Source organism: Oncorhynchus keta, chromosome 18 (genome assembly GCF_023373465.1).
Source record: "Oncorhynchus keta strain PuntledgeMale-10-30-2019 chromosome 18, Oket_V2, whole genome shotgun sequence".
Lineage (NCBI taxonomy): Eukaryota > Metazoa > Chordata > Actinopteri > Salmoniformes > Salmonidae > Oncorhynchus > Oncorhynchus keta.
Genome location: NC_068438.1, coordinates 16,225,330 through 16,240,934, shown reverse-complemented (window position 1 = coordinate 16,240,934; position 15,605 = coordinate 16,225,330). Strand labels below are relative to the sequence as shown.

General features: G+C 46.6%; 1 protein-coding gene and 1 non-coding gene across 2 annotated transcripts in view; one reads left to right on the top strand and one right to left on the bottom strand.

Moving 5' to 3' along the window:
- Positions 1–15,605, top strand: part of LOC118397353 (protein phosphatase 1L-like) — a 44,389-nt gene that overhangs the window by 19,614 nt on the left and 9,170 nt on the right. Inside the window, exon 2 of the mRNA XM_035792012.2 lies at positions 6,535–6,721. Within this exon, the coding sequence (XP_035647905.1) occupies positions 6,535–6,721 (187 nt within the window). The remainder of the gene's footprint in view (positions 1–6,534; positions 6,722–15,605) is intronic.
- On the bottom strand, positions 12,520–12,595 carry trnaa-ugc (transfer RNA alanine (anticodon UGC)). Its single transcript has one exon. It is a non-coding gene; the product is annotated as a tRNA-Ala (tRNA).

Here is a 15,605-nt window from a genome sequence, read left to right as displayed (position 1 = left end):
CGGTGGTGGTGTTAATCACAAAGAAGAGATCAGAGGTTAGTGGTCAGTTTGTTATATCTGGAGTACTTCTCCTGTCCTATTCGGTGTCCTGTGTGAATCTAAGTGTGCGTTCTCTAATTCTCTCCTTCTCTCTTTCTTTCTCTCTCTCGGAGGACCTGAGCCCTAGGACCATGCCCCAGGACTACCTGACATGATGACTCCTTGCTGTCCCCAGTCCACCTGGCCATGCTGCTGCTCCAGTTTCAACTGGCCTGGGCCCTAGGACCATGTCCCAGGACTACCTGACATGATGACTCCTTGCTGTCCCCAGTCCACCTGGCCATGCTGCTGCTCCAGTTTCAACTGTTCTGCCTTATTATTATTCGACCATGCTGGTCATTTATGAACATTTGAACATCTTGGTCATGTTCTGTTATAATCTCTACCCGGCACAGCCAGAAGAGGACTGGCCACCCCACATAGCCCGGTTCCTCTCTAGGTTTCTTCCTAGGTTTTGGCCTTTCTAGGGAGTTTTTCCTAGCCACCGTGCTTTTACACCTGCATTGTTTGCTGTTTGGGGTTTTAGGCTGGGTTTCTGTACAGCACTTTGAGATATCAGCTGATGTACGAAGGGCTATATAAATACATTTGATTTGATTTAGTGGTAATCCCCAGGTCCTACTGACAGATGGGTCTAGTAGAAGCACTGGAGAATTCCAGGCCTGAGGCCTTGTTCCCTGGCTCCCTCAGCAGTTGGTCTGGATCAAAGATCCGGGATGAGGAGAATTATTCTCAGAAGGTCAGACATAGCCAGCTGTTGCAGCTGATCAACACCTATTGACTACCAGTAACAGACACTGAAGCTGGCATTGCCTATAGAACCGCAGCTGCTGTGGTTCACTGGCTAAGCACTGGACCATGACCTCCCTGACCGAAATGTTGTGGTTAGGGTTCAGTCTGTGGCTTATCTGTGGTCAGTCTCTCTACGGGGGTGCTTGGAGTGTGAGGGTGAATAGTACCTTTTCGAAGTCAACAACAGAGCAGTTCCACTCTGATTTAAAACCTCAAACAGCAGCACATTCTTTTATAGATAAGCTATCGTAGGCGGTCAGCAATTTGCTGTGACGATGTGTTGGGAACTTTCAGACAATGCACTTTCATTTTATTCTTTGTAAACTGCAGCTGTGTGTGTGGACCAATAATCTCCTCCATGGGGTTCATGCTCATGCCCCTCTAAGGGTGCAGGGAAGAAAAGGGGGTAAGTGTAGGGCACTTATTACATTGCCATGGATATTGGTTTTGAATGGCTTCTAAACTCAGCAAAAAAAGAAACATCCTCACTCTCAACTGCATTTATTTTAAGCAAACTTAACGTGTGTAAATATTTGTATGAACATAAGATTTAACAACTGAGACATAAGCTGAACAAGTTCCACAGACGTGACTAACAGAAATGGAATAATGTGTCCCTGAACCAAGGGGGGGTCAAAATCTAAAGTAACAGTCTGTATCTGGTGTGGCCACCAGCTGCATTAAGTACTGCACTGCATCTCCTCATGGACTGCACCAGATTTGCAAGTTCTTGCTGTGAGACGTTACCCCACTCGTCCACCAAGGCACCTGCAAGTTTGCCGGACATTTCTGGGGGGGAATGGCCCTAGCCCTCACCCTCCGATCCAACAGGTCCCAGACGTGCTCAATGGAATTGAGATCCGGGCTCTTCGCGGGCCATGGCAGAACACTGACATTCCTGTCTTGCAGGAAATCATGCACAGAACGAGCAGTATGACTGGTGGCACCTCCTAATTGATCCCACACCAGAGTACAGGCCTCAGTGTAACCCTCATTCATTCGACGATAAACGCAAATCCGACCACCCCCCTGGTGGGACAAAACCGCGACTCGTCAGTGAAGAGCACTTTTTGCCAGTCCTCTCTGGTCCAGCGACGATGGGTTTGTGCCGCCCATAGGCAACGTTGTTGCCGGTGATGTCTGGTGAGGACCTGCCGTACAACAGGCCTACAAGCCCTCAGTCTCTCAGCCTATTGCGGACAGTCTGAGCACTGATGGAGGGATTGTGCATTCCTGGTGTAACTCGGGCAGTTGTTGTTACCATCCTGTAGCTGCCCCGCAGGTGTGCTGTTCGGATGTACCGATCCTGTGCAGGTGTTACACATGGTCTGCAACTGCGAGGACGATCGGCTGTCCGTCCTGTAGCGCTGTCTTAGGCGTCTCACAGTACGGACATTGCAATTTATTGCCCTGGCCACATCTGCAGTCCTCATGTCTCCTGCAGCATGCCTAAGGCACTCACAGATGAGCAGGGACCCTGGGCATTTTTCTTTTGGTGTTTTTCAGAGTTAGTAGAAAGGCCTCTTTAGTGAACAAGCATGGGAAACGGTGTTTAAACCCTTTACAATGAAAATCTGTGAAGTTATTTGGATTTTTACGAATGACCTTTGAAAGACAGGGTCCTGAAAAAGGGACATTTCTTTGTTTTGCTGAGTTTATATTTGGCACAATGACCCCCCTCTCTCACTCCCTTTCTCATATATATATATATATATATATGCGCACTCTCACCCACTTAAGACCTGTACTTGACAGAGCTTTGACACAGCGGAAACATGATGCTAGCCTAACGAAATGAGCTTTCACCCCTAGGCTAGCACTCTCCACTGCTAAGGACAGACCTCTGCAGTGTCACTGTAAGGATACAGTAGGCTACGCTACACCTCAGCAGCAAACCAACCTATAGCGTTGCAGTACATTCTGTCATGGCACCAGATAAATGTACGTAAGGAGTGGTTGCAGACATGGGCCTTTTGATGTTAAACCTCATGACTTTTCCAGCCAATATGTTTCCATCCAAAATCGATGATTCAAGATGAGAAATGTAAAAAAAAAAATAAAAAAAAAACATATCACTTGTTTTGCCAAGTTTGACAGTAGTTTACAACAAACTACAGCTGCCTTTCTGTGTTCCACTCCTTCATGTTGGACGACAGTGGTACTGGGTAGCTTAGAGGTGAGCTGAGACGAGTAGCCCCACATCAGTCAAAGATGGACACAGGCTTTTCCTCTGTAGCGTTCTATCCTCTCTCTCTCTCTCTCTCTCTCTCTCTCTCTCTCTCTCGCTCAGTCTCTGTCACACTCTGCGTCTCTCTGTACAAATGGAGAATATACTTTAATGATATACTTCAGTAAAGCTAGTCCACTGTCCTCATCTCGCTTTCTACTCCTCTCGCTCTCTGTTTGGAGAGGGGGGAGGGTGTATTTTTAATGATGTACCCCCCCACACACACACACACACACTTTCTGTTGGAGAAACAGCAGTTAAAATCAGGCAGACCCTTCCCCATCCCTTAAACATCACTAAACCTGGCAGTAAAGAGCACCTGTTCAGTGCCTTCTCCCTCACTGTCATTCTGTTCAGTCCCTTCTCCCTCACTGTCATTCTGTTCAGTCCCCTCTCCCTCACTGTCATTCTGTTCAGTCCCCTCTCCCTCACTGTCATTCTGTTCAGTCCCCTCTCCCTCACTGTCATTCTGTTCAGTCCCCTCTCCCTCACTGTCATTCTGTTCAGTCCCCTCTCCCTCACTGTCATTCTGTTCAGTCCCCTCTCCCTCACTGTCATTCTGTTCAGTCCCCTCTCCCTCACTGTCATTCTGTTCAGTCCCCTCTCCCTCACTGTCATTCTGTTCAGTCCCCTCTCCCTCACTGTCATTCTGTTCAGTCCCCTCTCCCTCACTGTCATTCTGTTCAGTCCCCTCTCCCTCACTGTCATTCTGTTCAGTCCCCTCTTCCCCCCCTCAGTCAGCCTAATGAGACCTACAGTACATAACTCTCCCTGGATCTCATAACCTCACTGTCTGACGGACGTCTATGGTAAAGAGATCTGGCTGTTGTCATTGGATGAGGGTGGAGGGGTTATTGGTTTGGGTTGGGCGAGGCATATGGTGTGGGAAGGGATTTGGAAAGTGTTCAGTTCAGGGGAGATGGTCTTCAGGGTGGGCGGTTATATAAGGGGTGTGTGTGAGGGGGAATCTGCTGGTAGAGCAAAGCTGTGACATTCCTCACACTCGCTGCTGAAGAACACTGGGAAAACTCCAGTGTGTGGACAGTGTGCATCTCAATAGAGTAAATGCACAAAGTATCTCATCAGGAGAGCATATTTGCTGCCTTTCTGTCACTCTGCTGACAGATGCCTCTCATGTGATGGGATCTGCTGCTTTGTTGTCTTGGTGAAGCATCGCCGCAAGGCCAACTCCCACGACATGGTAATTCTGCTCTTTAGGGTAGGCTGTTATTAAGAGCCTTCTGCGACTGCTGTCCACATTTTTCTTTTTCCTTTTTTACGTTTGAAAAACAAATGTATAGATAAGAAACGAACAAAAACTTAGACACGCACAAACAATGGCTACATCTCATCTGCCCCGACCCGCATGCTGCATCCATGCTATTTCAATAATAAATCATGAGGTTTTTTCCATTGTGTCAACGGTTTTTAGTGTACGTTTTCTAAAGATGACTGATAGGAAAAGGGTCTTTCTAACTGACGCTGACGTTTATGTAGAATGTTAGGTACTAAATATTTTTAAGCATAATTGAGAATACATAAAGTCTGAAACCCAACTGCCAGTGGACGGTCTGGTAGAAGGATGTCGTTTGTGGCTATCGAAACCCCCCCCAGTCAGCACACACACTAGTTCGCCACTGTGATGATTAAGGCAGCAGCAGAACTGTCGGCCGTGCACACGCAGCAGATAAGAGTTCTCAGAGCAGTGTTATCTCTCTCTCTCACACACTCTCTCCGTCATTCTTCTCTCCATACTTCTGTCATCCTTTTGTTCTTCTCTCCCCAGTCACCCGTTCCTCTCCCCATCTCGACACACAGCAAATAACACAGCCCAGATAAGTCACACACACTTCTACCATCCCCTCTCTGTGTCTGTCTCTCACTCTCGGTGTATAAACCATGACTGCTGCCGTTTCATCCTTTTTCTCAGGCGACTGATAATATCTGGGTAATTGGAGACATGTTGGTGTCCCGGTAGGTGTAAAGTAGTTGAGTAGGGTGGTGCTGATCACAGTTGATCAGTGTGAATGCAGTGGGACTAGGACGGGTCAGAGTAGAGCAGGGCTGAGCTCTTTACAGGTGTTTAAGACTTGTTATCCTGTTTTCTTTGCTTATCCAGGCTTAATGACTGTGTTCACTCACATATAAAAACACACACATCTGCTCTTTGGATGTCTGAAAGGATAAATCGACTTTGTTAACCCAGACAGGCCTTGTACTTCACAATAACAGTGTACTAAAGAAGCTATTAATGTGGTCACTACTGTCCCATGTAGTTTCTCCAGACAAAAGACCTCTGACCTCCTTATGATCCCTGTGGTCACTATGGTAACCACAGGAGGGAAGGAATGTCTGAGATACGTCCCCACGCAAGCTCAGAGAGAGAGGCCTAGACGGATATTCCACCCGTAGGCCTCGCTCCCAAAGCGAGCACAGAGGGGTTGTGGGAACCGCAGGCAGAGGGGAAGGGGTTGGATACAGAGAGCAAAGGACAGTCGCAGAGCGAGCGGGAGCGAGAGAGCCAGAGAAAGTCAGAAAGAAGCGAGTTGAAATGTTAGGCAGAAACAGTTTCTGAGTGATAAGGCAGAAGATCATGCTCTGTCTGGGGCCCCTGACCTCGCATATAAGCGCCAAACCCCCTGTTAGTCAAAAACGTCTAATTATTTTACACCAATCTCTTTCTCTTTTGGCTCAGCGAGGCTCGGCTTGAATCTCTGGCCATGATTCAGGAGAAAAACGAGCTGTTCTCTTTGTTGTGAAGCGTTGCATATCTGTCTGTCAAAGGGTGTGCCGTTATCGCATGGCTGAAATGAACAGCCGAGGATAGAGTTTCTCTTGCTCAGCTGTATTCCACAGCATGGAGGGAGGGGAAGCGTGTTTAGCTAGTGGTGCAGTTTCTCTTGCTCAGCTGTATTCCACAGCATGGAGGGAGGGGAAGCGTGTTTAGCTAGTGGTGCAGTTTCTCTTGCTCAGCTGTATTCCACAGCATGGAGGGAGGGGAAGCGTGTTTAGCTAGTGGTGCAGTTTCTCTTGCTCAGCTGTATTCCACAGCATGGAGGGAGGGGAAGCGTGTTTAGCTAGTGGTGCAGTTTCTCTTGCTCAGCTTTATTCCACAGCACGGTGGGAGGGGAAGCGTGTTTAGCTAGTGGTGCAGTTTCTCCGCCTCCTTACCTATGGGCTATTTATCTCCTGCTTTATCTGGGTTTCAGCAAGGAACTGAGGACAGCCAGGTCACCGCTACTGTAGCCTGTCTTCTCCTGTGTGTGTGTGTGTGTGTGTGTGTGTGTGTGTGTGTGTGTGTGTGTGTGTGTGTGTGTGTGTGTGTGTGTGTGTGCACCCACATGGTTTGATGCTGTGTGGCAGAGCTGTGAACATCACTTAGTTTACAATTTCTTACAGTTTACACCATGTATAACTCTTGAGTTCAGTATCGCCAGCTCACTGTCGCTCTCTCTCCCTCCTCCTTCTTGTCCCAGGCGGCGGCTGACTTTGCCAAGGCCCATCTGTCGGAGGCGTTGCGTCAACAGCTCCTGAGCTACGACCGGGAGAAGGAGAAGAATGAGAGCAGCGGTGGTCTGTCCTATTCCTCCATTCTGGAGCAGCAGATCCTGGCTCTGGACAGGGACATGCTGGACAAGCTGTCAGCCGTCTACAACGAAGCAGGTCAGAGGGCAGGGCAGCCAGGGGTTAAAGGTCACAGCCACACCTCTGTGGGCAGACATGTTCCACTAATCTAACAACAGTTTATACCTTAATCCTGAATTTAACCATTAGAGGGAAAATATGTACCATTGCCTACAAAAAAAATGAATAGGCTATAATGTGTAGTGCTGACTTCACTTTTAGTTGGATGCCCCAGGCTTGTGATCCGTGTTGTACCGTGACCACAATTCTTTGTTTTGGATTGATTGCACTAATTTCTGCATGCTCAAACACTGTTGTCTGAGAAATTCTCAAATGATGGCTATAGTTTGTTTGGGGACAGAGCGAAGAGTTTGTTGAAATAGCTGTGGTGTTTTTGATAGCGAGAGCTAGGGGAAATGAAGCTTGTAAAAATAGCTGTGGTTCGAGGGGGGTGTACGAGCTTGTTTTGTGTACATGAGTGGGGTTGGCTAGGGGCAGACATGCACTTCTCCTGGACTCTTATAAGGAAGGAGCCCATTACTATTGTGATGTTTGCTCACATTGGTTTGCTCATTCCTACACTTGTTTTTCTAGGAGCCCTAAATTGCTGCTTGCAAAGTATTTCTGACTTTGGGCTTAGGCTCCGGCCGTGCTGCTTATTCAGCTGTTGAAATATAGCTTTATCTTCATCAGACAGACACAGATGTAGCAGTAACAAGGGAGAAAGATGGAGCGAAAGTGCCAAAGCCCTCTCCTCAGCTGCCTCTCCTTTAGGGTGGCTTGACAGATGGCGCTTTCAGAAAGTGTTCATACCCCTTGACTTATTCCACATTGTGTTGTTACAGCCTGAATTCAAAATTGATTACATAGATTTTTTTTCTCTCATCCGTCTACACACAATACACCATAGTGACAAAGTGAAAACATGTTTTTAGACATTTTTGCATATTTATTGGAAATGAAATGCAGAAATATGTCATTTACATAAGTATTCACAATCCTGATTCATTACTTTGTAGGAGCACATTGACAGCAATTACAGCTGTGTGTCTTTTGGGGTACATCTCAAAGTTTTCCACATCTGGATTGTGCAACAATTGCCCATTTATTGTTTTCAAAATTCTTCTACTCTGTCAAATTGGTGGTTGACTGTTTCTACACAAACATTTTCAGGTCTTGCCATACATTTTCAGGTCTTGCCATACATTTTCAGGTCTTGCCATACATTTTCAGGTCTTGCCATACATTTTCAGGTCTTGCCATACATTTTCAGGTCTTGACATACATTTTCAGGTCTTGCCATAGCCATACATTTTCAGGTCTTGCCATACATTTTCAGGTCTTGCCATACATTTTCAAGTTGATTTAAGTCAAAAGTATAACTCCGCCACTCAGCAACATTCACTGTCTTCTTGGTTAGTAACTCCAGTGTAGATTTGGACTTGTTTTAGGTTATTGTCCTGCTGAAAGGTGAATTCATCACCCAGTGTCTGGTGGAAAGCAGACTGAGGCAGGTTTTTATCTCTAGGATGTTGCCAGTGCTTAGCTCCATTCTTTCTGTTTTATCCTGAAAAACTCCCCAGTCCTTAATGATTGCAAATATACCCAAACTATTACGGACTACAAAGGGAAGTGCAGCTGCAAGCTGCCCAGTGACTCAAGCCTACCAGATGAGCTAAATGACTTCTATGCTCGCTTCGAGGCAAGCAACACTGAAGTATGCATGTGGGAACCCACAGTTCTGGTGAAATAACGCTCTCTGTAGCTGATATAAGAACTTTAAACAGGTCAACATTCACAAGGCCGCAGATGGATTACCAGGACATGTACTCTGAGCATGCGCTGACCAACTGGCAAGTGTCTTCACTGACATTTTCAACCTCTCCCTGACTGAGTCGGTAATACCAACATGTTTCAAGCAGACCACAATGGTCCCTGTGCCCAAGAACACCAAGGTAACCTGCCTAAATGACTACTGACCCGTAGCACTCATGTCTGTAGCCACGAAGTGCTTTGAAAGGCTGGTCATGGCTCACATCAACACCATTATCCCAGAAACCCTAAACTCACTCCAATTTGCATACCGCCTCAACAGTTCCACAGGTGATGCAATCTCTATTACACTCCACACTGCTCTTTCACACCTATTATTATTATTATTATTATTATATTATTATTATTGGACAAAAGGATCACCTATGTGAGAATACTATTCATTGACTAGAGCTCAGCGTTCAACACCATAGTGCCCTGAAAGCTCATCACTAAGCTAATTACCCTGAGACTAAACACCTCCCTCTGCATCTGGATCCTGGACTTCCTGACGGGCCTACCCGTCAGGGAGTGGTAAGGGTAGGTAGCCACACATCCGCCACGCTGATCCTCAACACGGGGGCCCCTCGGGGGTGCGTGCTCAGTCCCCTCCTGTACTCATGACTGCATGGCCAAGCACGACTCCAACACCATCATTAACTTTGCCAATGACACAACAGTGGTAGGCCTGATCACTGACAACGATGAGACGGCCTATAGGGAGAAGGTCAGTGAGCTGGCAGTGTGGTGCCAGGATAACAACCTGTCCCTCAATGTGATCAAGACGACAGGAGATGATCGTGGACTACAGGAAAAGGTGGGCCAAGCACGCCCCCGTTCTCATTGACAGGGCTGTAGTGGAGCAGGTTGAGAGCTTCAAGTTCCTTGGTGTCAACATCACCAACGAACTATCATGGTCCAAACACACAGTCGGGCACGACAAAACTATTCCCCCTCAGGAGACTGAAAATATTTGGCATGGGTCCTCAGATCCTCAAAGTTATACAGCTGCACCATTGAGAGCACTGGTTGCATCACTGCCTGGTATGGCAACAGCTCGGCCTCCGACCGCAATGTACTACATAGGGTATTTGATTATTTTTTTCCCCAAAAAAAGGTTCTTATGTATTTATTTTTTTACTTCAGTTTATTTTAGTAAATACTTTCTTAACACTTATTTTTCTTAACTGAATTGTTTGTTAAGGGCTTGTAAGTAAGCATTTCACTGAGTTCTACACCTGTGACATGCGCTGAATACAACAAGTAAAATGTGATTTGATAACATGATGCAGCCACCACTATACTTGAAAATATGGAGTGGTACTCAGTAATATGTTGTATTCAGGACAAAAAGTGAATTGCTTTGCCACATTTATTTTGCAGTTTTACTTCAGTGTGTTTTTGCAAACAAGATGCATGTTTTAGAATATTATTCCGTACAGACTTCCTTCTTTTCACTCTGTCAATTAGCTTAGTATTGTGGAGTAACTACAATGTTGTTGATCCATCACAACCATTTAAATCTAACTGTATTAAAGTCACTGTTGGCCTCATGGTGAAATCCCCTGAGCGGTTTCCTTCCTCACAGGCGTCCTTCCTAACTCAGTTGCCGGAATTTTTGTAGTGACTGGGTGTATTGATGCACCATCCGAAGTGTAATTAATAACTTCACCGTGCTTAAAGGGATACTCTGCTTTTTAAATATCTACCAATAGGTGTCCTTCTTTGCGAGGCATTGCAAAACCTCTGTCATCTTTGTTGAATCTGTTTGAAATTCACTGCTCAACTGCGGGACCTTACAAGTATCTGTATGTGTGGGGTACAGAGATGAGGTAGTCAATCAAAAATCATATTAAACACTATTGCATCAAAGAGTGAATCCATGCAACTTATTAAGCAAATTTGTATTCCTGGACTTATTTAGGCTTTTCATTTTAAAATAATTTGTAAAAATGTCTAAACACATATTTCCACTTTGATATTATGGGGTATTGTGTGTAGGCCAGTGACACACAATCTCAATTTCATCCATTTTAAATTCATGCTGTAACACAACAAAATGCGGAAAAAGTCTAGGGGTGTCAATAATTTCTGAAGGCGCTGTACAGACCATTCGGAAAGTATTCAGACCCCTCTACTTTTGCCATACTTTGTTACAGCCTTATTCTAAAGTGGATTAAATCATTTCCCCTGCCTCAATCTACACACAATATGCCATAATGACAAAGTTAAAACAGGTTTTTAGAAATGTTTGCACATTTATTACAACAACAAAAAAAACATACCTTATTTACATAAGTAGAACCTTGGCTATGAGACTCAATTGAGCTCAGTTGCATCCTGTTTCCGTTGATCATCCTTGAGATGTTTCTACAACTTGATTGGAGTCCACCTGTGGTAAATTAAACTGATTGGACATGATTTGGAAAGGCACACACCTGTCTATATAAGGTCCTGTAGATGACAGTGCATGTCAGAGCAAAAACCAAGCCATGAGGTTCAAGGAATTGTCCATAGAGCTCAGAGACAGGATTGTGTCGAGGCACAGATCTGGGGAAGAGTACCAAACTTTTTTTGCAGGGACTGGGAGACTAGTCAGGATTGAGGGAAGGATGAACAGAGCAAAGTACAGAGATCCTTGATGAAACTTCCTCCAGAGTGCTCTGAACATCTTGGAGAGACCTGTAAATAGCTGTGCAGTGACGTTCCCCAACCACCCTGACTTCGCTTGACAGGATCTGCAGAGAAGAATGGGAGAAACTCTCCAAATACAGGTGTGCCAAGCTTGTATAGTCAATACCCAAGAAGACTAAGTGCTGTAATCGCTTTCAACAAAGTACTGAGTAAAGGTTCTGGTTACTTATGTAAATGTGATATTTCTGTCTTTTTAAAAATGTTCATAAATTAGCAAAAAACATATTAACTTGTTTTTGCTTTGTCGTTATGGGGTATTTTGTGTAGATTGAGGGACAAACCATTTAATCCGTTTTAGAATAAAGCTCTGTAACAATGTGGGGGACGTGAAAAGGTCTGAATACTTTCTGAATGCCCTGTGTGTAGGGCGAGAGGGTATAGAGTTACATGATAAGGGGAATAGAAAGAACTGGGAAGGACAAAAGAGAGAATAAAGGGTTGGACAGAGACAAAGGGCCAGTGTATGGAACAGAGGGAATGAGAGTAAGCCAAGGGACAAAAATAGGGATGGTGATATGATAAAGATGACAGAAGGTGATACTGAAAAGGGAAGAGTGTCGTCCTGAACTCATAGAGCGAGGGAGATGGAGCGCCATCCATACTCGTTTAGCACCCACAGGACCAGAGGAGAGGGGGGGGGGGGAGCGAAGTTGTCACAACCGATCCAATGATGGTATATTCAGAATGTAGGGAGGAGAGCTAAAATATTCATGATGAGCTGGTGGTAAAGACTCGCTTCACACACTGCGATTTCAGGAGTGCAGCACACGCATGCCTCTCTCCGGGTATTCGGGATCCTGACAACTTAATGTTCTGAGTGGGAGGTGGAGAAAGAGGGAGAGCGTCCGAGAGGAAGAGAACGAACTAGTGAGAATTGGAGAGAGGGTGTTCTACGGAATATAATTCTTTGCATGTAACTTATTATTCTGAGTGGGAGTTGGGGGGGAGAGAGAGTGATGGAGTGTATTATCCTATAGAGTGTACAGTTCACTATAGTAGTTTATTCACAGCACAGAACCTTGTGACTCGGATGAGTGTGTAATTGAATGTGTGGCTGGTATGAAAAGGTCTTTCAAGCGGTCAGGCTGTGTCAGTCACATTCTACTGGAGGTCATGTGACACCATGATTGTAAAAGTAGAACCAGTGTTGTACCCGAGACCATAACAAGCTCACTCCCGGGCTGGGCGCGACAGTTGACTTTTGGGTTTCTCTTCCTGCGACGTGCCCACTTAGTGAAGGCACTACCTCTGTTTGTCATTTACATGTTAGTCATTTAGCAAACACTCTTCTCCAGAGCCACTTATAGTAGTGACTACATACATTATCATATTGGTCCCCTGTGGGAATCAAACCCACAACCTTGGCATTGCAAGCGCCATGCTCTACCAACTGAGCCACATGGGACCACTCGCCTCCCTTTTGACCTCCTCTCTGCAGAAATCCCAGATGCTGACAGAAATCGATTGTGTGATCTGCGTCACTCAGTCTAGTGGAAAAGGCTAAACTAGCCTACCCACAAGTCCCATCTTCCTTCTGCTCTGCCATCTCTCCCACCCCTCTTCCATCCATTCCTCCCTCTCTCCCACCCCTTCATCTCTCCCACCCCTCCACCCCTTCCTCTCTCCCACCCCTCCTCCCCTTCCTCTCTCCCACCCCTTCCTCTCTCCTACCCCTCTTCCATCCATTCCTCCCTCTCTCCCATCCCTCCACCCCTTCCTCTCTCCTTCGCTCCCATCCCTCCTTTCCCTCCAAAGCAAGATGCCCTGTTGATTCCCAGACTGAGGTTTCAACCATCCCCCTCCTAGCCCCATTATGTTCATTATACTCCTGTATTTCACTCATTCCTTTGTTTGGACGACAGTAAGAATGATTAAGTTTGAGCACAAAGATAATCTTACCATAAAGCTACGGTAATAGTTTTTGATTGTTGTCCTTATATCTGATTGAGCGGGTAGCTCATTTAGGGACTGAAGCATTGAGCTTTTGTTGTTATCAGGGCGAACAGAGTCCCCAGGACAACCTATCAGATGTATGCTCCTTTCATCCAGCCATCCATTGTTTATCCGGGAACGATAGAAGGAAAAAAAGAATAGTGAGTGAGAGGCCCCTGATGAAATGGCCAAGAGCTATGTCTATTCAAACCGTCTTTTATTACAGCGAGTTATTTATTTAACACTTCTTTGGCCTGGTATGTCTAAGAGGACCACTACTCTCTTTATAGTCAGGACCTGGGGTTAATAGGGAAAAGCTGATATCTAGACCAGCACAGGATGTATGGGGAAGCCATTTCTTTTGGACTGGGTAGTAGATGTTCGTTCAATTTTTTTTTTTTTTTTTTGAATGTTGTTAGACAATGGCACGGCAATAGTTATGTGGACACACTAAAGTAGGCTAATTGGAGAATTTGACGTGCCCAGGCCATGCCTAATGCTCAGCAAAAAGAGAGCGGAACAGCTAGCTAATTGAAGAAGAGAGTTAGCCTAGGTACAGTATGTTACGTTAATTAAAAACGTGAACTAACGTAGATATGCTAGGCTAATTGGAGAAGTCAATCTGTAGGTATCCTTGGCTAATTGAAGGAGTGAACTAGCTCAGGTATGCTAGGCTAATTTGGAGAAGTCAGTCTATGTAGGTATGCTAGGTTTAATTGGATTTGTGGATGTGCACGGGGCAGAGTTGAGCAAATCAGATAGTGGTATGTTTGTGCTAGGATGATGATTTAATTGGAAAAGGAGAGGTATGTGTGTGTGCGGCTCTGTGAAACTAATTGGGGAAGGGTGCGCTTGCAGGGCAGTACAGCCCATTTTCTCCATCACAACGGGAGCCCGATTAAGAAATAATTAGCTGAACGGTATGGTACAGAGAGGTGCCAGTTGTCGACCGGAGCAGGAGAGGATTAGACGCACACAGACAGATGAAAAGATAGAATGGCTAACTTTTGTGTTCACTCTCCTATCTCCCACCTTGTTTCCATTTTCTCTCTATCCCCACTTTCCTACTGTCTGCCCCATGCTCTCTTTCTCTCTACCCCCACTTTCCCGCTGTCTGCCCCATGCTCTTTCTCTCTACCTCCACTTTCCCGCTCTCTTCCCCATCCTCTCTTTCTCTACCCCACTTTCCTGCTGTCTGCCCAATCCTCTCTTTCTCTACCCCCACTTTCCCGCTGTCTGCCCCATGCTCTTTCTCTCTACCTCCACTTTCCCACTGTCTGCCCCATCCTCTCTTTCTCTACCCCCACTTTCCCGCTGTCTGCCCCATCCTCTCTTTCTCTCTACCCCCACTTTCCCGCTGTCTGCCCCATCCTCTCTTTCTCTCTACCCCCACTTTCCCGCTGTCTGCCCCATCCTCTCTTTCTCTCTACCGCCACTTTCCCGCTGTCTGCCCCATCCTCTCTTTCTCTCTACCCCCACTTTCCCGCTGTCTACCCCCACTTTCCCGCTGTCTGCCCCATGCTCTCTTTCTCTCTCCCCCACTTTCCAGCTGTCTGCCCCATCCTCTCTTTCTCTCTACCCCCACTTTCCCGCTGTCTGCCCCATCCTCTCTTTCTCTCTACCCCCACTTACCCGCTGTCTGCCCCATCCTCTTTCTCTACCCCCACTTTCCTGCTGTCTGCCCCATCCTCTCTTTCTCTACCCCCACTTTCCCGCTGTCTGCCCCATCCTCTCTTTCTCTCTACTCCCACTTTCCCGCTGTCTGCCCCATCCTCTCTTTCTCTCTACCCCCACTTTCCAGCTGTCTGCCCCATCCTCTCTTTCTCTCTACCCCCACTTTCTAGCTGTCTGCCCCATGCTCTCTTTCTCTCTACCCCCACTTTCCCGCTGTCTGCCCCATGCTCTCTTTCTCTCTACCCCCACTTTCCCGCTGTCTGCCCCATGCTCTCTTTCTCTCTACCCCCACTTTCCTGCTGTCTGCCCCATCCTTTCTTTCTCTCTACCCCCACTTTCCCGCTGTCTGCCCCATCCTCTCTTTCTCTCTACCCCCACTTTCCAGCTGTCTGCCCCATGCTCTCTTTCTCTACCCCCACTTTCCTGCTGTCTGCCCCATCCTCTCTTTCTCTACCCCCACTTTCACGCTGTCTGCCCCATGCTCTCTTTCTCTCTACCCCCACTTTCCAGCTGTCTGCCCCATGCTCTCTTTCTCTCTACCCCCACTTTCCCGCTGTCTGCCCCATGCTCTCTTTCTCTCTACCCCCACTTTCCCGTTGTCTGCCCAATCCTCTCTTTCTCTCTACCCCCACTTTCCCGCTGTCTGCCCCATGCTCTCTTTCTCTCTACCCCCACTTTCCTGCTGTCTGCCCCATGCTCTGTTTCTCTCTACCCCCACTTTCCAGCTGTCTGCCCCATGCTCTGTTTCTCTCTACCCCCACTTTCCCGCTGTCTGCCCCATGCTCTCTTTCTCTCTACCCCCACTTTCCCG